Source organism: Phalacrocorax aristotelis, chromosome 1, assembly GCF_949628215.1.
Source record: "Phalacrocorax aristotelis chromosome 1, bGulAri2.1, whole genome shotgun sequence".
NCBI lineage: Eukaryota > Metazoa > Chordata > Aves > Suliformes > Phalacrocoracidae > Phalacrocorax > Phalacrocorax aristotelis.
This window is the reverse complement of record NC_134276.1, coordinates 99561992-99585637: the sequence shown is the minus strand read 5'-3', so window position 1 is coordinate 99585637 and position 23646 is coordinate 99561992. Positions and strand designations below refer to the sequence as shown.

General features: G+C 38.0%; 1 protein-coding gene across 3 annotated transcripts in view; it reads right to left on the bottom strand.

The window, feature by feature from the left end:
- DSCAM (DS cell adhesion molecule) overlaps positions 1-23646 on the bottom strand; it is a 400878-nt gene that overhangs the window by 179546 nt on the left and 197686 nt on the right. For all 3 annotated transcript variants that reach the window (XM_075099616.1, XM_075099606.1, XM_075099598.1), the window contains one exon: positions 4283-4429. In XM_075099616.1, coding sequence (XP_074955717.1) covers positions 4283-4429 — 147 coding nt within the window. The remainder of the gene's footprint in view (positions 1-4282; positions 4430-23646) is intronic.

The following is a 23646-nucleotide window of genomic DNA, read 5'->3' as shown; positions in this document are numbered from 1 at the left end:
CTCCACATGCTTATGAACTCCTTCCACTCCTATCTGACACACTGATTTCTTTTTGGGTATATCTACATCATAGTTTCCTGGGAGTAGGTGTGATTGCAACCATTTTGACATTTTCAAGCGGTCTTTGACTAAGCTAGCTCAGGTACTGCTCACAGGGCAGCTGCAACAGGTTCTTGTTAGGAGGTGGAGAGGTTAAAGAAGCAGTTCATGCTGAATTCAAGCTACCCAAGAGACAGTGTAATCAGCACCTGAGCTAGTTATTTTAAAACTATCTTAGATGTATCTTTATGAACTGCAGCCACACCTGGGAGGGTACACTTGAAAGAGAATAGCTACAGGCATTATGCAAGTTACACTATCAATCCAGAAACTAAAATTGTGATGGTAAAAAAAATGGGCTAAGTTTTATGTGAATACCTAGATAAAACCCTAAATGCCAAGTTCAATGAAAGATGACTACAGAGGTTTTTCTGCTCTCCAGGTGCCAGCAAAAAGTTGAGCTACTGAAGGCCAAACCACATCCAGTTTACAGCAACTTACTGTCTGTCTCTTTAGAAACATACCAGCCAGTAGTTAAACAAATGATTTTGCACGCATCAGTAGCCTCAAGGTCCGTATTTGGCATCAAGATGGGATATATTTTTGAGCTTGCCATGCTGTTTATGTCTGGCTTAGTGAAAGATCTATCTGCCAGGATGTTATTGGGAAGGCCAAAGTCAATTTGACTAATTGATTAGCCAGCTCCTTTCTCGCCTTTAGGGTCATCAGGCATCTATGTCTTCAGTGCAGTTTCTTTTGTGCAGCTTGAGGAATTAACTCAGTAAAAATGTAAGTATACAAGAAATTACAGCTCTGGCTCTTAGGAAGGTTACATCTACACAAAATCAATTCTTCAATTGAAAATAATAATTAAATAATACAAAGGTAGAGCTGACTTTTAAAGGTATTTTCTGTGCATTCCTACTCAAAACTCACAGTAGCTTGATATCTTCTCTGTATGTTTTTCACGTCAAAAGACAGATGCTATGGGAGGCACAGCCCACTTCTGCAGCTACCATTTCTAACCCTTCAAGAACAGCACACCAGTCCCTTTGTCCTCTATCCCAGGTTCACTTTGCTTTACTTTTTCTCTTCTCAAACTAAGCCTTAGCAGCCTGGAGTCCCATCCATGGATCAGCTAAACTGGGATTTGCCTAGGTATTTGAGAAGCCTTGAGCTCATTTTTATAGAGGAGGCATTTAAAATATATTCAGGGATACACAAAATACGATTCCAGAGGCCTGTTTCTTGTACTCTGTACTTATATATTCAAATGGACAGCAAAAACATCTCTTTGGGAAGTCCGTGGAACAGACTCCTATTTAGAACTCCAACATTGCATATATTCCAGTTAAGGGAAAAAAAAAAGGAAAAGAAAATCACAAAAGAAAAACTAGGGTTCATTTGCAATCACCTGCAATGAGGCAACTAGCAAAGTAACATAACGCAATTCCAATATGTGGTATGGATTCTTTAATGATTATTTTACTATGCTTTAACAGTCAGCTGCAAATGACTTCTAGCAAGGACAATGACAGAAATACTAGGGCAAAATACTGTTCTAAAATATTCTACTTTGGTTCTTTGAAGGACATAGAAAGAAACTCATTATGCTTTTAAAAAACATGGACTTTTTGGAGCTTGGTGGGTTAAAAACAGTAAAGATCTGGGGAACTGGGATTCATGGCTGGACAAAACTATTTTTGCAAAAGCACATTATAATGGGCATTAGAGGAATATTCTCTAGCATGTTAATGGCCTTGGCTTTAATTTTATTTAGAAAGGCCACATGATTTCAAGATGTTCTTACTCCAAATGTAATTTTCAACTTTGCTTTGGTCATAGGCATACTGATTATTCACTTGTGTATTTGCTATTATATGCACATTACCTTTCTCACTATTTTAAACAGTAACGAAACTTTAAAATGTGGCCAAGAGACTATGAGCGATATCCACTACAAACTATGTAATCCCCAAAGAGGGAAAGAACAATTATGGATGTAAAAGGCAGGCAAAAATGTAGTTGTCATGCAAGCAGACCTTTCACAACTATGTTCATGGATTCTCTGATCTCAGTTCTTAAATGACTCACTATTTCAAAATATAAATTCCAGTAAAGAAAAAGAAAACCTGTTAGAGAAATATTAAGAGACATGTTCTGCCCATAATTGCAGCGCTTGTTCAGTAGACTAACAGGACTGGAAATCAGGGCCCACTATAGCTCTAATAGAGAATAATTAACCCCATTGACTTAAAAAAGCCAGCTGTTGTACACTGGTAAAATTTCCTATTTTGATTTGGTCTGTGGAGGAGAATAGAAAAGGGAACTCCAGACAGAGCAGATCTTTTAGGGTGCTTGTCCTGAGTTACAAATAAGATAAAGCTTTCATTTTCTCCCTTTTGTTCAGTGAAATAACTAGAAATTTTCCTGTGGTAACCAAGATACAAGCCTGATTATATTTATGTTACCACTGGCTCAGCCTTAGCATGATTTCATACGGAAGCAGACCATATTATGGAGCCAGCTAGAAGGATAGGACCCTGCCTATCCTTATAAGACCAAAGCAGACAGATTATTGTGCAGGAAAACTACTTCCTCATCTGGTTGGGAAAAGCAGAGGCACGAGTTTTACCCACAGGGGACATATACCAAAAGAAGAAACTCCTGGATCTGACTGGTAAGTGATTCTAATCTGAACAATCACACTATTTTTTTATCATTAGTATATTTAGTAGTGACTTGTGTGTTCAGAGGGCTGCAGAATCCTTCAGCAATGACTATTTTGGAGGAGGGCAGGACATATGTTACTAATGTAAAACCCGGTGCCCACCTTAGGGGTCTCAAACAGAGGGTGGAGAGCTGAGTCCTAATCACTAGGTTATTTTTTTTTTTTTGACAAAAAGACCAAAAGATAAGAGGAAAAGGCCAAGAGGAGAATGACCCCACTGATGGTTATACTGTGAGGGCCACCATATGCTGACTGATCTTTAGGATTAGGGTCTTTAGGGCAACTTAGTAACAGTGAAAAGGAGAAAAAGCTTTGGGAGGCTTTCAGTGAGATGGTGTGCATGTCTTCTGTAAGGCAAGGATATAGGGAGAAAGAAGGGAGAGGCTGGGATATAGTCTTAGCTAACTTTGTGGATGTGGGAATACAGTTGCAGATTTGCTCATATGCAAACACAGGGTTCAGTTACAGGCACCCAGAGAATGAGTGAGAAGAAGGGGAGATGGAGAAGAACTAATCCTATACAGAGATGTTTGAAAGCAATTCCAAACCCAGGCCTGGGGTCTGCTCCACCTCACCTCACGCACAACTAGCATCTCCTCTCACTGAGACAAAATGGGGAGAAGGTAGGATTGGAGCAGCAGCGTGTTGACAGCACTAAGTGTTTAGGGGGTGTGTGGGTGGAGCCCGACAGTCCATCACATACACAACAATAAGGAGATGATTTATCATTGGTGGAAAAGTTAAAATACCCCATCTACCTTCTCGTTTTCCTACCTGCTGCACAAGGCCATTTGCCCTAGGACTCTTAGCTCTGCCCATGGACAGCCCCCAGCTAACACTCCTGTCTGCCTGCGGTACCCTGGGCGGCCTGGGACAGGTCACATACCCCTTCAGGCTGGAGAACCCTCCTGGAAGCAGGGGAAAACACTGTCTTCCCCAGAGAAGGAGTGTGATGAATGAAAAGGAAGGCTGAAATGTACCTCAGCTAACCTGAGACTCCTGCAGTGGAAATATCTACAGCTGAGCTAAATGTCCTGAGCTCCTGCTATGGTTAACAGAGAAATAGGCACCATAGGGTGATTCATCTCACCCCAAAGTGGGAAGCTGAACTAGGTCAGAAACACTACCCCTAAAAGTGTTCCTCTCAGTTGGTTACAAAGGGAATTAAGGTGACTAGACACTTTTACTGCACATGTCTACTTTTAATGGGATGAATCCCACTCACAGTCCTTTTATAAGATACTCCAAAACTACTAACAATCACGGCACTAAATGCCAGTGCACCCTACAGGCTCCCTGGAAATATCTAATAGGAGGTGAAAAACATAGAAAAGGATTTTAAAATGGAACATTTTATTTTGCAGCAGCAGCTCACAGCTGATCTCTTCTACATTCCATTTGATAGACAACTTGGTTGTTAGTGCATACGGGCACAAGAACCTGCCTTGCCAGTTTACCACACCAGAGAGAGGCATATACAATACTTATTTAACATTATATATAAAGGACCACCTGATACAAAAAGTCTTGCACTGTTGCTTTGACGTGTTTCTCCAGTGTATCTGTGCCTTGTGATACATCGGTAGTTGTACAGTCCATCTTCATTCTGTACATCTAAAATATACAAGGCTCCCGTGGATGTGATGAGAAATCTAGGTCCTGAAAGACAGAAGAATTCACAGCTTTTAAAATATCTGAAGGTTGTTACTGTGTTCTGCTTGCTCACACTGGGGGATGGACAACACAGGCTGGAGGGTGCTGAAGGTTGTTTTGCCAGAGCCTAGAAGCTGCCAGTTTTAAGTTTTCTAAGTACTCGCTACAAATGCATATAACAATATTAATTCTATAAGAAAGGTAGGGATATTTAGAGAAAATGGGAGGAATGAAGGAAAGAAACGTGCTACGGTCTATATCACAATCAACAAACAATATCCAAGAGGCATCTGAAATAAAATACAGGGTAAAGAACAAACGCAGAATATAATCCAGTTTAACTCAGTATTGTAGAGAGATATGATGGCAATTCATGAGCAGAGCTGTGCACGCTAGAAAGACAGTCTGGGACGGCACGCCTAATAAAACAATATTAGCAAAAATGGCATTTGTTATGCAGGTACACCAGAAAACTGAGGGAAAAAAGATCATAAAAATTAAAACTAAAGGGATCAGTGAAGGCAAGAGAAAATCACAAAAGGAGGAGGTTTTTACCCCAAGAATATGGGACATATCTGCTAAAGGATTCCGGCCATAAAAGCCACATACTGCACAGACTGGCTCCACAGCCTGCTTCAGGTATGATGGGAAAACAAGGACAGCAAAACCAGCCTTGCTGATGTTGCCAACACCACTGACCCCAGCGAAGTTGTACACACCTGTGCTAGCTGCAAGCTAGACAGCATGAGTGTCAGGAACAGTCCCACCCCACCCTGCCCATGTTTTCTGTGGGTTAATACACTCCAGGCCTCAGCAGGACGGGTGGAGCTCTTTGCAGGCCAGTACTTTCACTGCCAAGCTACTGGCAGAAGATGAGTTATTACATTATCTGATCTGCTGTGGACTTTATTTTTCTTATAATATTGCCGTCTGTGATTAAAGAACTGCAATGTAAACAGGTGTCTAAAAGAAGGGCTTAAATAAACAGCACAGGCCGTGTTATTTAATAGCCACAGATTATTCTTTTTTGTTTCAGTTCTGCACAGAAAAGTTTATTTCATAGGTCCAGCAAAGTGACTGCCCCCTAAAACTGAACGAGACTGACATGTTTATGGTCAGCATTTCTCCAGTGTTCATTCAAATTGAAAATAATATAGTTGAAATTCTCTTCTAATACATATTTTTTATTATTAACTCTAGAATATGTGGAAAATATCATGTATACATGTGCAGTGTTGATCAGTTGACACCTCCGCAGATGAAACTGTTCTGTTATAAATGTGTGTTTTAAAAGCAAGGACACAAAAAAGCTAACATATACATTATATGTGTTTACTAGAAAGCTTTTCCTGCATTACAATAAATGGAAGTAATGTGGCGAGAATGCATTGTAAACTTGGTCCTCACCTGGCCACTCTTTCCCTTTAAAAATTCTGCAGTCTAAGCTATGTAGGCTTTCCTAAAAATTTAAACTGGAGAAAATTTTAATATCTTTTCTTTTACATCTGATATTTTTTCTCTAGTAGCTGGTAGCTCTTACAATAGACATACCTGTACCTATGTATTATAAAATATACTTGGCTCACAAATTAGGGGAGACACTACACAAAGATGAAACCCATTATGAACTAATATTCAGTAACATGCAGTAAGAAATATTTCCTTTTCTTCAGAGCTCTGTTTGAGCAATGACTTTTTAATAATTAAGTGCAGTCAGGGTGCTTGCTCACAAATGCATCAGTGGGAAAGCAGTCCAGCAGAGAAAAGACAGAAAGGAAATGGTATTATTACAGAGGGCAATCTCTTTTATACCACAATCTAGAAGAAATAGGAAAAAAACCCACCAAAATTTAACAACCATTTAATGTCACAGGACAGGACTGACACTTAGAGAAGAGAATATTGAACAAGGAACATCAGCCCGCCTCTCTCATCCTTGTATGCACACTGAATTATAAAATAACCACACTGGTGACTTGCCTTGGCTGACCCTGTTTTCCTGAAAGTCAAAGCACAAGCATGGAAGCAGTTAGGTCACAACTTTGGAAAAGCATAAACCACACCCCACATATCTTCTGAAATACCTCATTTGTTCAAATAACATGTGCCATCACTAAGATGTATATTAACATCCCCAGAATAGAGGCATAGAAAATGCTAAATACTTGCCCACTACTGAAGGAGAAGAGCTGGGCAAGGGAAGGTGTGAAGGAGGAGGGGGGACTGGATGGCAAGAGGACTCTCCTCAGCCATGAGGAACACTATATTCCAGCCTAGGGGGGTTTACAGGCCAGTAAGTTCCTTCTTATACAGAGGCCATATTGACTTCGTATGCCTCTGAAGAAGTAATTGTTTTCCTATAGAAGGCTTGTGTTTCAACACAAATTACTTATAAACAAATGTACTGTTGAGTGTAGTAGGAAAAGCAACTGAATAGGTAATATTTCAGTTTCACAGCCAGGCGTCTGAAATATGACATTGAAAGATTACATGAAAATAGCACAGCTATCTTGCATCTTATATTTTAATACATTAGTTGCAATATTTGGAGGAATTATATAGGCAGTTAATAAGTTAAACCAATAAAATATGTTTTACCTAGCTTCTCAATTATTAGTAATTTATTTATTTGCTAATCACAAAATAGCTTAGCTTGACCAAACAGGTTAATGAGATTTTCTACAAATACCAGGCAGATAACAGCTACCTCCTAGCAACCAGAAAGCATAGTGTGCAAGTGTGCAGGCAATCACCCAGTGAATCCCCTTCACAGTCACAGATGTTCTTTACCTGCTGTGAGTCATACAGCCCAGCTCCAAAGTTACAGCAAGAGGAATCCTACCACCTCTTAGGGAGGCAGGTTCATAATGATTCACACAGAAGTACTTCCTGTTCATCAGAGAATGCTCTGTTTTGTTTTCGTTGTTGTTGTTGATTCTCACACTGTAACTCCTGGATAAAATGTAATGTCCTATGCTGAGTATTTCTTCCTTTTCCTTTCCCAGTCCCCAATTACTCAGACATAACACTTGTCCCATTTTCCCCTATCACCTCATGACATAGGTACTCAACATCTCTACCCTTTAATGAGGTTTACCTTCAGCCCTAATTCTAGGTTAGAGGGATATGTAGAATTTTGGTGTGAAAACCATGGGCTGTTTGACTTTTGTGCCACATGCAGATTCTGCACCATTGAAATATTCATAAAACAAATCTGCCTTTGCCAAGAAATATGTTATAAGGACTACAGGTAATTAAAGCACAGTTGTCTCCCTTGGTCCGTAGGCAGCATAAAATGACAGCTTTAGGAGATGGGAATCATATTTAAGGACTTTACTTGGGGTTAATGATGAGCATGCAGCAAAGGCAATGTCTTCTTTCTTCTGTTTCCAGCTGTGTGAGCATTAACCAGCTCTGTATTTCAGACAGCACAGCTAGTTCAGACGTGTGCTTGCTCACAGCGATGCCACTCAGCTGGCAAGGCTGCCAGGCTGCTGAACCAGCACTGCATACACCATGCAGACATGTCCTCTACAGCCTGATCAAGACTTAGATCAGACTTTTTGAGCTGGGATGTAACTCTGTTACCAAACTATGTGGGGGTAGATGTTAGTGGAGATGCTGCCCAGCTGCTATCACATCACAGGACCAGGAATGCATAAAAACGTGCAACGGGATGGTCATGACCACTTTGGTTCCTCTAGTAAATCTGCGCATGCTGTGCATTTGTGTCAAACAAGTGGAACCTAAACAGCTGAGAGGCAGAAATGGGTTTCTTGTACAATAGCTTCCTATAGCTTTCTTTACTGGGATCCAGTTTCAGTTTTGCTAAATATACATAACTATATTTCCACAAAGAGTCACACTGTTGGAGACTACTAGTGTGCACAAGTTTAATATCATACAAATGTGTCCAAATTTTAAAAATTAGTTCCTTTCTCTATGCTTTTCTAAAGCTGTCACTATTGTCAGATCCCCTGCACAATTTTGAGATATGGTCATCATATTTGAGATATGGCCATCATTAATAATTCAGTTTGTCTCTCTTAGGATAAGCGTGAAGCAGCTGCCACAGAAATTAAGTTAGAAGATCAAATTCAGAGCTTCCCTGAAAACTGCCGAAAACTCACTTCCTCAGTATTTCTACCTTGTACACATTATTGCTGCTGATACTTGCACTGGAATCAAAACTGGGGAAACATGTGCAGTGGCTACTGACAGGTTGAGGAATATGTATAGATTTGTGGGCTACTTCCAGATGTCATAGTACTGACTTATATTTGCAAGTGAAGCCTTCCCTCCTCAGTCCTGGAAGCAAGTTTCCCCAGATGCAGTTACACATCTGGGTTAATGAGAGTCGGTACACTTATTAAAAGCCTGCCACTTAATAAAAGAGGTCTGTGAAACCGTGCAGGGCCAAGAAATTGTTCAGTGTTATCTTGCTATATTTTCTAGAGAAGTTATGAACATACTTGAGCTAGGACTGCTTAGATAATCTTCCTGTTGGAAATTACCCAGGCAATCATATAATAAAAATCTTCACTTAAAGCATTATCCAGAGATTTTTGCCTCACCATCTTTAAAGATAACTAAAAGTAAATAGTTGTTGCCACGCATCGGATGTCATCCAGCAGTTTATGCTTCTCACCAACACCCATTGTGTATAATCGCAGGGCTAAAGCTTTTCCTTTTCCTCTCTTCTTCCTAATATATTTTGCATACTTATGTAATGCTTTAATAACCAACCCCTCCTTCTACTGTAAAAATGTGAGACAGAAAAGATGACAGAAAAATAAAAGGGGAAATGCATGTAATTTCTGTCATCTTCTAAACGGAGAGCATTTTCATTAAAACCGACAGGCTGTCAGCTGTGACAAAGCCGAAGTGTTGAGTGTTCTGCCTTCTGTACTTCAAAAAGTGTTTAGAAATGCACCAGGATGGGGATCGACAAGCTCTTATTGCCCTGCTGATCTAGGAGAGTGCTTTCTTCTTGAGGCGCATTTAATTTAATCGCTCTTGCTTTGCTGTAACAAAGTCTAATTTTTTTGATTCACTTATTTAATATGCCAAATAAGGAATTTTTTTTTAATGGCACATCCTTTCAGATAAACTGAAGCTTTTTGTTTGTTTGGCTGTTAGCAGGCTTCAAGGGAGGAAGGCAGAGAAGCCTCCTTCACAACAATTAAAAAGAACATTGTCAAAATACAGCTCATAATTCCCATTTATTTTTTCTCTTCAGTAGTGCTTGTATTAATGCCTTGAAAACTTGATTATAATAATTTTGGCATCTGATTTTCAGAGACATTGAAAGCTTACATCTTTTCAGCTTTCAATGCTTGGTGCCTTTGAAAACCTGACCCAATATTTGCAGTATGTATTTCATTCAAAAAGTACAAAGGATGTTAGGAAACCTTACCTTTTGCCTTGGTAAAGTGGGCAAGCATAGTAACATATTACTATTTAAAATTTAAATGTTTTACAGAGAAGCTTACTGAGATACGTGGATCAATGTACACAAGTCATTGGAAAAACAGGGAATGGAACCCATAATTCTTTCTCCAACATCCCATCTGTCATTAATACGTAACTTTGCCTCACTGCGAGGCTGGAAAAAAAATATAAAATAGATCCAAGGACCAGAAAGACCATTAGAGTAATTTATTCTCACATTTCATGCTTCAGCCATTAACTCCTGCATCAAGTCTATATCTGGAAGTTAAGCTATAGCTTTTTTAAAAACACATTAGTCATGATTAAAGATTTCTTGTAAGTGGAAAGCATGTGATACCCCTGGGTAAATTATTTTAATGGTTAATTATTCTCACTTTTGAAAGTTACTGTACTGTTTGTGGTCCACCTGGCTTTGACCCCAGCTATTGGATCTTACTGTGCCTTCATTAAAGATTTCCTCTGCAGCTGGAAATCTTCTGCCCATTTAAGTACTTACAGAAGATGAGGAAATTACCTTTTAAGCCATCTTTCTCCTTAATTAGTTATACAGATTGAACTTCCTAGATCATTTACTGTGAATTATTCATGTCTTGAAATGTTCCTGTAGTTTTTGCCCAACACCTTAACAACTTTTTGAAGTTCTTTTTCAAGTCTGGATCATGCACATAAGTTTAGTAATGGTTCTGGTAATAGTGAATGCAAAATGTCACCTCTCTCTTCCATACATGTTTTTCTTCCACTTACACATCAAGGAATTACAGTAGACCTCTTATCGTTGCTAACTAGCTTCAGCTATTCATTGAAAATTGTGATCTCCTTTTCAGAGTCACGGACTTAGAGAACAGATCTCCCCCATTCTCTAGATATTGTCTGTCTGTCTTGACACTAGAATTGGCTGTATGAAAAACTCCATGTTCACCTCAGACCTCTTTATCACACAGTCCAATCTCCCTACACAGCTCACCAAGCCATATCATCATTTGCCATTCACCAATATTTGGACAGTTTGCATACTTTATTGACAGGTGTTTCCTTAAAGTCCATTCATTAACTGAAACTTTATGTTTTCATCTGAGATATTACCAAACCACTTGTTCTGAAGATACGTATTTCAAAGTAGTAAGACCCTGAAGAGAACGAACCGGGAGAGGGGGAGGAAACCTAAGCTTGACCAACCTGAACTAAGGGCCCCAAGTCCTATGACATTTTAGAAACACACCCCTCATTTTACTATCTGCTGACTAGTGCCCTAAATAACCTAGTGACTTCATTAATGTTGAGCTGCATTAGCAAATCATGTGTTCATTTCTGTAAGTGAGAAGAGGTCACATTAACAATTATGAAATCACTCTTATGTAAGGTTTTTAATGCTTTCCATTAGACTGTATAATATCAGAGATTAAAATAAAATTTTACAGGTCTGAGTAATAAGTTAAAATAATTCTGTTTAGGTTTCCTATGTGAAATTGTTCTCATGTAAAATTCATAAGGAAATGTGAACATTTTCCTGTCAAATTAGTGCCTAATATTCTTGTATGGAAATGAGAATATTTTAAAACTGTAACATTAATTATTCTTTTATCATGCCTTTTTCCCCGAGTATGCTGTTAGTCTTTAAATAGGGGTAATGTTATCCTCAAGATGATTTAAAAAATCATATTTGATTTCCACTTTGTTAGAAACACATCTAACGGCATTATGTTATTGCAGTCTAAATTGGGTTGATAGACATTAAGAGAACAGATGGCTGTTCTAATCATGTGCCAAATGATAATATAGAACAAATAAACTTTTATCAGCTATACTTGTCACCTCCGCTGGATAGAACTGCCTCTGCTAAGCAAGTTTCTAGCATGCCCTGTGCATGCAAGGGGAGAAACCTCCCCACAGAGGCAGAGTAACCTATAACTCAGTTTTACAGCACTGCTACAACATCATTCTCAAAGCAAAACAATCTGCTGCTCTGGGCATGGAAAATGTGCTAGAAGCAGCCATGCTTAAACCGTGCCCTGAAGTCACAGTCCTGCAAATGCTTTAGACACACAAACCAAAGATGAGGATTAGATGAGGAAAGAGAGGCGTGTAGGGAAAGAGGGAGGTAAAGATTTAACTTTTCCAAACACCACTCACATAATGTACTCAACCTACATGAGACACCTGGGGTGTTGCTCACAGTAGGTGGTGCAGATGGTCAAAACATGACTATGCTTCTCTGAGCAGCACAGCCTCCCCCAGGGATGTAGCCAAGCTCACAGGCCCTGCTAGCAGACCTTACAGAGGGTAAAAATGATATTTTTAGATCCTCGTACTCCCTCAGCTCTGGGGTCTATAAATTACACCTTTGATGTGTGTTACCCACTGCCTCCCTCTCTGTCTGGGATACAACCTACATCTGATTCCAGGAGAACAGGAGCAGGAGGGAAGCCACAGCACTGCCCTGCAGCCCAAGGGCAATTGACTTCCTTAATTAATTACAGTAAAATTAGCCCTCCCTTTTGTTACCACCTCCACCCTTCAGGCACACCCGTTGAAGAACCAAATACATATTTTCATCACATGGCTTGGTCTTTGTTTTGATAACTGGAAAGGCCACTATGAGCATGACTCAATTTCTGGGAGAAAAATTCAGTGGCAAAGGTTCCTAAGTGTCGCCATCATATGATGCTTCTCATGAGGAATTAAGGTCTTTGACGTTCCCATTTTTTCCTGACACAAAGAAAGAAATAAGCATAAAAGCCATAGGAAGTTGTCTGAGGCAAAGGAGGCTGCTGCCATATTTAAGCTATTGTTCTAGTCTCCCCAAAGCTCACAGAGATGTATGTCTATCATAAGACTGAGCTTTCAGGTCTGAAATTTTCTTCAGTTCCAGAGCAGCCAGAGTTTTCCCCTTTCCTTCCGTGTTTGTTTGTTTTCCCAAAAATAAATTTCAGAATTTATAAACAAGCCAGCAGCCTTGCATGAGGTATTTTTTCTATTTTATGTAGGCACATAATCTGTTTTGAGTTCAATAAAAAAATAGCTTAAGTTATCTTTGCAAAGAGTTGAGGCCGTTTATAAATATTTCCAATTCACTTGTAACACAGATGTATTCTTAACTTTGCAAAATTTATGTAGAACTGATAGCTCAAAACCAAGACTTTTTTTTTCTTACACAATCACTCTTTAACCTCTCACTTTCTCTACCTCATTCAGGATCCTCCTCAGGAAACATTTATTTTGCTGGCAGCTCTGTCTGAATCAAGGGATGCAAGTAAATCTGTTACTGACCAGTCACCCTGCCACTCAGCCAGTGGAGGTCAGAGCTGCTCAAAGTGTGGGAGGTCCAATTTCACCATCATCACCATCTCTCTAAAATGCCAGGAGAGGAAAGGATCAAGGTTGTGAAATATTTTCCACTTGATCCTTGAAAGTAGAAAAGCTTAAAGACAAAACCAGTTAAAATAGAATTACTATTATTTTGACACCTATATCTCTAAGGAATATTAGGGACCAACCATGTATTTCTGCATCTCTCCAAAGAAAAGTCATTTAGTGGAGTCTATGTAACACAGTGTTTACTTCTTCATTCCAAAATGGTTTACTGTCTCTTATAACTCGGTATTTTGCCACAGCTACAGGTTCCAGATTTCCCTTGATGTTTTGCATGCAATATTACTATGCTAAGACAACAAAGCTTCCTATTTCTTGCATATAGAACCATGAGGTGAATAAAATTAAAATGAGAAAGGGAGAAAGAAACAAAGAGAAAGAAAAAAGAAAGAAACTAAGAAAAAAAAGAAAAAAGAAAGAAAGGGAAAAAAGAAAGAAAGGGAAAAAAAAAGACAGAAAGGGGGGTGGGGAGGGAAATGAAGTTCCAGTTTTGCCTTTATAAATTGAACTGAGAGAGATTATTTGGTGAGTAAGTTACAGCATTACCATAGGAACAAGAGTTGTGGTACCATGTTACGTTCAGATTCAGACAGGATGAGGCCTGAATGAAATGAACAGAAATCAAACAGGTCCTGAAAGCTGGTGGTATCTGTATTCATGGTTTTAGCTGCTTTAAATTCAAATGTAATATGAGTTCATTTGTGTTTCTGTAATCACAGAGTAAGGAAAGACATGTAAGTATTAGCGCTATTATATGTGCAGTGCTATCATTTTCTGAATAAGTTTGGGTACTAGGATAATGGCTACTCTGAAAACCAGACTGTTAGACGAATTACACAAATCAGAACATATTTTATTGCCCCCTCCATGTTTCTGAGACTGCAAAAATGTATTTCATGCCAATTGTCCATACCAATTCCACTTATATTATCAATGCAGTATTCAAGAGTTATAAAGGAGGAATAAACATGCTCTTTTTTTTTAAAGCAGAAATAGGTGCAGGAGCTGTATTTTTGTGTACATAGACTAGGTTATGTTAATTGTTACTTTATGACTGGATAGTATAAATGTGACTGGTCACATAATGTTTATGTTGAACTGTTCACCCTCTTAATCTTTTATGAATATATTAGGCATGAGCAGCTATAGTTCTCTACCTACTGGTGTTAACTGTCAGTCCTCCAGGATATTAAATAAAACTGCCATAATCTTTAATACGGCAGTCTTAGATGATTTGGGTCCTTGCACACTTTGCTGTAGAAGCTGCTTTCCTTATTTCAGCTAGAAATAAAGCAGATATTTTTAAATCACTAACTAGTTTTAGGGGATCTGATTAAAGAGGATTCAGCTTTGCCCATGATATATGGAGCTGTCTAGAGGATTAAAATTTCTTTTCTCAGGCTTTTGCTGGTGCATCCCAAGTAAATAAATAGCCTGCAGCTGACCAGTGGCTTAGCACAGATAAACTTACGCCTTACTCTTTACCACATCAAGGAACATAACCCATCTCTCCTTCTATCTGCGTGTAAATTTAAACACAAGCTTGTTAAGCAAAGGGAGAACCCCCATCTCCTCTGGCCTGAACAGCAGTTGGTTTATGTCACCATCATCAAATATGCACCTTAATAGTTTATAGCTTAGAAGTCATTGTATATGCAGAATACGTACTGTTATAGACAATATGATCAGAGTAAATCACAGCCTCTCATACACAGATTTACAAGTGCCACCAGGAGCAGACTTATTTTGACTAACTGAAAATAATCTATATTATGCTGAATTAATTAGAGCAGCTGCAGTTCTGTGGCCCCACGTGTTTAACCACAGTTATTCTGCAGGTAACTGTGAAGGTAATGAACCATCTCAACCTGAAGGAAGAGTTTTATGAGAAATTTAGAACAGTACCCACTTCCCTTCATGAAAAAAATCTATTCAAAGATTCACAAGACATCTGAGTATTCCAAATTTTTGTTTAAGGTATATTCAGTAACTAACAAACAAAGCCTCTTATGGTACATTCTAGTGTAGTATTTTCACCTAATGACTTGTATTGAGAATGTTAAGTTAGGGAAACCTAATCAGGTTAATTTGGGTTTAGGGTTATGTCTTGGGAAGGACTTATTCTCTTCCTTGCTCAATTTGAAAAAGTAAACCTATGTTTTTGGATTAAAAAAAATATTCAAAATATTCACTGTGGGAGGAAGCAGCTCCACTAGGAATTAGAGCTAAATTAAATAACTTCCCCTGGAAACCCTTGGCCAGTCCCTGGGTTCAGAGTCCAGTGTTCAATAAATAATTCTTAAAAGGAAGAAAAAAGCAATTAATGATGTACAGTTCTATCTTTTTGGAACAAGGCAATAGTGTGGAGTCACTTTTCAACACCTTTTAAAAATCAAAATATTTTTTAAAATTACCCCTACCATTAGCTGCATACTACTATTCCTCTAGAAACTTGCCCTCTTTCATACACACTGATTTCCACCTGAACATACCCAGCGATGGAATATGATGGGAACCTACTTCTGTCACTGGTTTACCCTTCCACACAGCACAGGTGAGGCGCAGAGCTCCGTTTTGTACATTTTGTGGTTTTAACTACTTCCAGTCCTGTCTACCACTCATACTGTTGCTGTTTTTAAAAAATAGTCTCCTGACAAGCTAGTCCCATCTTTTAGGACTCTGTACAAATTTTCCTCAGTATAGAAACATACAGAACCTTTATTGGGTCCCTATGCAGCACAGCATCAGAACAATTGATGAAGCAGTGTTTTGAACAGAAGACAGAGTATCAGGTTGACAGTAGTAAGAGCTGAGGTATGTAAAGACTGTTCTATACTGTATCTTGAAACAAAAGAACTCCTACAGACCCTGATCCAATGGAGTTACCCCATAAAGGAATATTACAAGAATAGTAATTAAATATTATATAAATTAAATCACATGTATAGTCAACTTTCCTGGAAGAAAAAAAAAATACCACAGTGATTTTAAATTGAAATAACTGCAAGCAATTCCTGAGGATTTGATTGCAGACTGTATTGCATCAGCATATGGGGATTTAGCACAGAATGCATGCAGACCCCACTATCTGTGGGTTGCAAAGTTTTATAATTCTTACATTTCAATAACCAGAAACACTTTGAATGTGAGTTATATTATAATGTTGTAAGTATATACAGTTACCACGCTGTTTATTTTCTGTGCTTTGTCAGGTTAGGCTCTTGCTGATATCTTTGGCAAACTAAGCTTTTAACAATAAAAAGGGTTCAGTAAATATAACTTTTCAACATGGATTAAATTCACAGTGTGATTTATGGTAAGCATCACCTCAAGATTATGGGCTGTTTCAATCCAACTTAATTTCAAAGTTATATGTGAGACAAAACTAGGAAAAATGTGTAGTTCCAGACCTTCTTATAAAGATTACTTTGAATCTGTACTCTTACTTTCCTTAGACTGGCAGCACAAAGAAAAATATCATTATAACCACAACAAGTATTGTTCCTTTAGAATAAATGTAAGTATTGTAGGGTTTTTTATCGCCTTCTCTGAACTGCTCAGAGAATCGTGACTTGGAAGCCTGTACAGATATCAGGGACATTATGCAAATATATCCAAATACATTTCTCAGGTAATTTTCATAATTTGCCTATTTTTATTTTATTGGGAAATTGAGGCACAGTAAAGCTAATTGATTTGCCTAACTTTACCTTGCATGTTTGTGGCAGATTTGGGAATCCTGTATCCCAGTCTTGGGCTATGAGCATAAAAGCATCCTTTCTTACTCCTCATTTTACATGCTGTGCCTGACGACCTGCCAGATATATTCAACCCTTTGTGTAGGTACACAACAAGGACACAGTTTGAATATGTAAAGCTCTGTGTATGAGCTGAATGTTGCTACTATTCTACTATTTCACTTGTCAGAGTGTTCACAAGCACGCTGTACCTGCATTGTTTGCTCTGTTGCTCATTCTGTATGAAGACCACAGAATAAATTAATTTGAAAATATAGCCTTTGCCAGACTAATGTTTCAGGCAAGCTTATGTTAAACATTATTCTGCTTTTCCTGGGCTTTTCCTGTACTTAAAGATACAATTAGTTCTACTAATTATGAAAAGCGGCTTTCCTGTTAACCCTTACAGCTCTATTTTAGGGTTGCATGGCACCATTTATTAAGCAACAAGATACACTAGAATGTGTTTTGTTGTATTTTTTAAATAATGAATATTAAGAAACCAGGTGTTTTAGAACAAGCTACTGCAAATGTATTCTAAACATTAGGCTTTAGGCTGAAATTCACAGAAAGCATTTTTTCCAATTCTAAAACTCACTTTTGAAGAGCATAGCATTAGATTTAAGGAAAAAAAAAAAACCCTAAACAAACCAAAACCAAAAATGTCAAAGCAGAGAGAGACTAGCATTGCCTGGACCCTAAGCAGTCTTCCTGAGCAGTCATTCTCTCCTTCTTTATCTCCACAGGCCATTAAAGAACACATTGGGTCACAGAGCGACCTTGCTTGTCAGCATCATGTGACATTAGCACAGATGGCCTTGACCACACTAATAACATTTATACATGAAGATCTATATAACTGACATTTTTTGCATTCCCAGAAAATGCAAGCAGCATAAAGTTGCCTAAAGAGGATTGACCTGACAGACATGCCTACACATGTACAGCACGTTCAGTCCATCCAAGATGTGCAGAATCTAAATTGTGTGCTTTGCACCGATGATCAGTATAGCACAACTGTTGCAGCGTACACAGTGTAAGTCAGACACATCCATGACCCCTTGCACAACTGTGGGTGTAGAACAAAGATCAACTGCATGCATGGAATCTGTCTTTAAAGAATTAGCACATGGAGTGAAAATACACCTTTAAGTGATCATTATGAAACTTGTCAAGCATATATGCTTGTCTCGTTTAAGCCATCAGACTGTGGCTTAGAAGGGATTTAAAGTCACGTACCGGTGGTCTGTTGTTCTTACTTGTGAATGACAGTTGCCTGAAGAGATGTGACTCTCTGTATACAGTTCTTTAAATACATATGGTCTAAAAGTACTCTTTTTTGGACAAATTAATCTAATCTAACGTTATTCACCCAATTTGCTTCAATGTACTTCTTGTTCCTGAGAAAACACAGTGCAGTTTTGGAGAATTGACATTTTACATGAGCATTCAAAAAATGGTAGTGTCACTTAGATAAGAACATTTAAATATAAATATCCATATCTTTCAAAACCAGGCAGCAAAAAAGTAATAAAGAAAAGACTCTGAACTAAAACTATTTTTCTTCTCTGTTCTTGATAATCAACTTTAATCTGTGTATACTCTTTATAAAGCCAATGACTTAGGGATGTGAACAGCCATAAATGAATCTTAAAAAAAGAAAATTAATGTAGCAAAGTCTGACAGCTGTATGGCATTTATTTTAAGCAAACTCTGCATTGGTTCAATCCTTGAGCAACTGTTATTTGGGTCAACATTATTTCTTTTGTAGTTCACAGTCTTTATCTCCCAGGAGAAAACAAATTTTTCTTCACTCCAATTCTCTCAGGCAGAGCCCTAAGAGTTTGCATCACCCTAGGATTTGCATTCCACGCCACGTCCACAGTTGAGACACAGTATCTCCCTCCCTAGAACATTTTCCTTAAAAAGGTGGAACATATATGCAGTCCCTGTAAATTAAGCCTTGTTGACTTGATGTTCTTTCTAGGGCAAAGGGACCATTGTACAAAGCACAACACATTGCAGAGCGAAGAACACAGGAGAAAAATTAAATAAATAATATCCAAAAGATCCAGAAGTCAATATACCGTGTTTCATTTCTTTTTCTTTCTGACAGTAGCATTGGCCCCAGAGTCTGGTAAGGAGCAGTTCAATAATAACGATCTAAGGCTGGTCTTCAATAGAGACTCAACAGCTGACAGCTTTTCTGTTCATATTGACAAGAGCTCAAAGAAAGGCTTGAATAATTAATTGTAAATGGTTGGATGTGATCTGATTGTGTGACCAACCTGTTACATTGACTTGTTTTGACCTAATCTTTCAGAATGAAACGTTAAAGCTGAAAATCCTCTACACTTTTTTTCCTATTACCTGGCGATCTTTTCTTCTGTGGCATAGTCTGCAGAGTATGCCTATGACATGAGAGGTGCCAAAACAGAGACCTGATTTCACTTGGGTGGCTAGGACTCTGTACCGCAAGCCTGCCTGGTCTCTGTGAAAAACACTTTTAAATTCTACTCTACAGATGCAGCCATCAAAAAAAAAAAACCAGGATGGAAAGTGACATTACCAAAGGTAACAGCTATTCATTAATTAATTTCCTCCTACCTTAAAAAAAAAGTTAAATGAAAAGCTAGTCTTTCTCACTTAATTTCTGAGATTTCTTTTTTTAGCTAACTTTTCCTAGAATAATTTCCCATTTAAGTGGAAGCTGCAAACTCCTGAACATTCAGAGGCAAGCTATACAATTGATACAATTTCAAACATAATCTGCAATTATTTTTTCTAGGGACCTAATATATTAAAATGTATAACTTCAACACAGCATTGTCTTTTAGTTCAGGTACTGCTTTTTTTTGCATCAGCTACCCTCAAGTATCAGTAACACAATAAACCTCCGTTAAACTACCATTCACCATACCTGGGTGACAGAAATAGCAGGAACACGATAATTTCTGGTTGGTAAAGTTCATGTAGATCTTTTAACGTGAGAAGCAAAGATCGCTATTTTAGGCTACCCAAGGTCTGAGAATGTGTTTTGAAGGAGTATTTCCTATAGTTAACTGGTAAACACTTGCTATGCTGTACTTTGGGAAACTGAGATTTTTTCAGTGATTAATAACAAATATTTTCTCTAACAACCAGGCTTCTCTTTCCCCTTTTTCAAACAAAATTCTCACAGAGTTTTACTGTGTGTGGGAAGGCTGACTGACTGAGGAGTGCACATTTTAAAGCTTCTTTGATAGCTTTTCTTCTGAAAAACAGATGTTGCTTAAATGAAAGACGATATGATTGTTTGGGACAGTCCTGGTTGTCTCACTGTATTCTAGTCCCAGCTTCATGCTGCACCACAGCACGTAGTGTATAGAATTGAAATAGACTCCAGTACGCAGCTATAAAAAAATCCTGTCTTTTTTTAAAAATATGACTTATGTTTAAGGCCAATACTAGGTCTTAAAAGACAGTAAGTTTTGAAGAAGAAATTGGAATACACAGAAATAGAACATACCCTTAATAAGATGATAACATTTAAAATTGTCTTAATTCTTCCTCACATTTAAAATAATATTCTGTGGAGAGTCATCACCTGTTTCTTACCAGACTGTACCCTGTGGGTATGTGGTACATATTAGAGCTGCTGAAAAAAGTATTTTCCAAAACTTTTAGGAGCAATACTTGCTTAGACTAACACCTCAGTTAAATATTTATACCTTTATATTTAGTTTTATGTAAGAGAGTATCCTATATATGCATGTGTGCACATGCATGTCCTCATGTAGGTGATAAATAATAGAAGGTCCTTCTTTATGATAAATTATAGATAAGATGTATAATATATGAACTAAAGTTAACAACAGGAAAAATCATTCACACACAAGAAAATGGGGGCGGGGGGGGGGCGGAATTCAGTGAAGTCCCACTACCTGCCAGAGAGAGGTGGTGAACAATTAAAATTTTAGTTCAGAAAAATAGATCTGAAGATTCTATAACTGTGCAGCTTTTTCTGCTCCATTTGTGGAAACAACTTCTATCAAAGAAACTGAGGAAAATAAATATGGAAAAAGTAAACCTCACTTCACTGAAATAATGTTGAAAATTTGGCAAGATTCAGGGAAAATCTGCAAGAATGACTCAAGAGCTGGAAGCCCAGTTTTACAGTGGTAGCCTTAAAAGCCAAAACCTTAGGTGATGAAAAAGAAGCTTATAACGAGACATGACAACAGCCTGAAGGATGAAAGTGAAGACTTTAAAATTAGCAGGTAAAGATATAAGGGCATACCCTATCAGAAGGTGAAAACTAAACTGATTTCGAATAGACAGAAGATGGAAAAATTAAGTAATAGGGTATTCACAAAATACCACAGTTCATGCAGAAATTACAAAGCGGGCATAGGAACTCTTTGGTAAATTCCAGGCAGAAACATGGTAGGTCAAAACAGTTTAAAAGATCATTTAGAAAAAAAGCAGAACATTTGTCTTTCCCATGAGAATTTGCAGATGTGTAGGAATTAGACACTTTACTGTGGCAGAATTAGAGTGAACTACTACTGAAACTCTGGCCCCATCACCTCCCTCTGAGCAGTACGGCCCCTTCACTCATGTGCCTGGAAGGCACCTGGGGAGCACACAGTTATGGGGGTTTTCTTTGGAGGTGTCTGCTTCCTCATGTGAAGCCAGCTAATAATTTGAAGACACTTGCCTTTGGTTTCTAATCTGAATTAATCAAAATTTTATAATGGAATTACCTCTCTGCACATTGCTGGACACATCTGTCCCCTTCTGTGCTAAAAAGCCTCTGAGTAAAGAAATTCCTAGAACGCATGAACAACCATTTCTCTAACTTCATCATTACTTCTGGCTTCCCAACCAGATCAAATGTATTGCTTTCACACAAGAATATCAGAACTACCTATGCTAAAATAAAACAGGGGCTTGAAAGAAGCAGCACCTTTCAGGGAATGAACAGAGCAAATATCAGAAATGCACACAGTGGTAAAACTTGCTTTCACAGAACAAGAATTGGTCTCAGCAGTTGCTAATAGCCTGATCCAAGCATAATGTGAACCAACCATCAAGCAAATTTCTTCTGAGACTTGCAGGGGTGGGTGTGAGAAAAGTGTGCTTATTTTAGATCCAGATATTCTTCATAGTCTTCATTCTAATTTCTGTAATACCTGGTTTCAGTCTGGATTAGGACTTCATCTATGTTAGAAAATTAGTGGAGGTGTTTATGTTTTCCTACTACTCATTCTTTCAGGATTATGGAAGCATAAATTTTCTTCTCTTTTTCGACTTAGAAGTAATCTTCATGTTAACATAAAAGCCATATTTACTAATTTTTTTTCACATTGGTCCACTTCACATTTTTGTGGAGAAGTGATCACAGATGTGTCTTTAAAAATGTGTGAAAAAAGACAACAAAAAATACTTTGTTCTTAATTTCTTTTCTCAAAAACCGTGCTTGATGTTGGCTGTGAATATTAATTCTTAGCATTGGCCCTGAATGTGGGAAAGTTTTATTCTGAAATTCTGGAACCACTCATTTATTTTTGGTCCTTGTTATTGTGTAATAAACCTGAGAATGAAAATATTTTGGAATACAGTTTGCAGCCCAGGAATTTTCTATACTCCAAGAGATTAAAATTAGACTGAAATTAAGAATTGAACATGTGAGCATTCAGTTGCACTCTCTGGGCTTGAAGTAATTTCTGTTAAATCTAGGGAAGTTGGGAACAGGGTCAGTTCTCATCAACAATGCCAGGTATGCACACTGCAATTTTGTGCCCATAGTATCCGCTTTATAAAAATGTCGCAATGCCAGAGAAGAGGCATAAATGTGCTACTGTCTTTCTCAAATCTACTTTAAAAGGCTGACAGAAGACTGCACTACATGAACCCACCCTCCTTCACCTTGCCTGTGTTCCTTCCTTTGGTTTTAAGAGCAGGATTATTTTTCTGTTCAATTTGAGGAGGACAAAAGCATTATTCGGGAAAACAAAGAAAAAGCGAAAGCGGAGCCGGTAACTAACTCTACAATTACCATGTTTCTTTAAATGAGACAGAGATCCATCAATTTAAAGGGGTGAAGAAAGAAAGGAACATGGATATATTAATGGATGATAGGACAACTGTGAGTTACCAGTGAAACATAACCATGAAAGAACTTAATATGATTCTAAGATTAAACAGGTAAAGAGTTTTGGTAGGCACAGAGAAGCACTAGTACCATTGAACAAATGCAGGCAAGAGCTCATTTAGGATATCATCTTTAGTCCAAGTTGATTTTGTTCACAAAGGGCATCTCAAATAAGAATGAAAAATCAGCTATATAAGTACTTAGGGAAAAAGTTGGTTTATTTATGCTACTGAAATAAAGGTAGTAATAAGAGTGTCAATAATAATATTACAGTAAATAACAGAATACGTACATTTGGGTATATATACCAGGGAAAGAGAGAGAATTATTCAATTTAAAAAGCATTACTGGAATGAGATTTAATGGCTTTGTATTATCTATTAATAAAACTTAGTCTAGACATTTGGAGAAGATTAGAAGAAGGTTGGGAGAAGACAGAGAGCCTCCCAAACAGAGCAGTAGGGAAATCAACCTGTTTCAAGATGGAGCCTGAGATGGAAGTGACAATGTAACATGATCTCAGAGTTCAG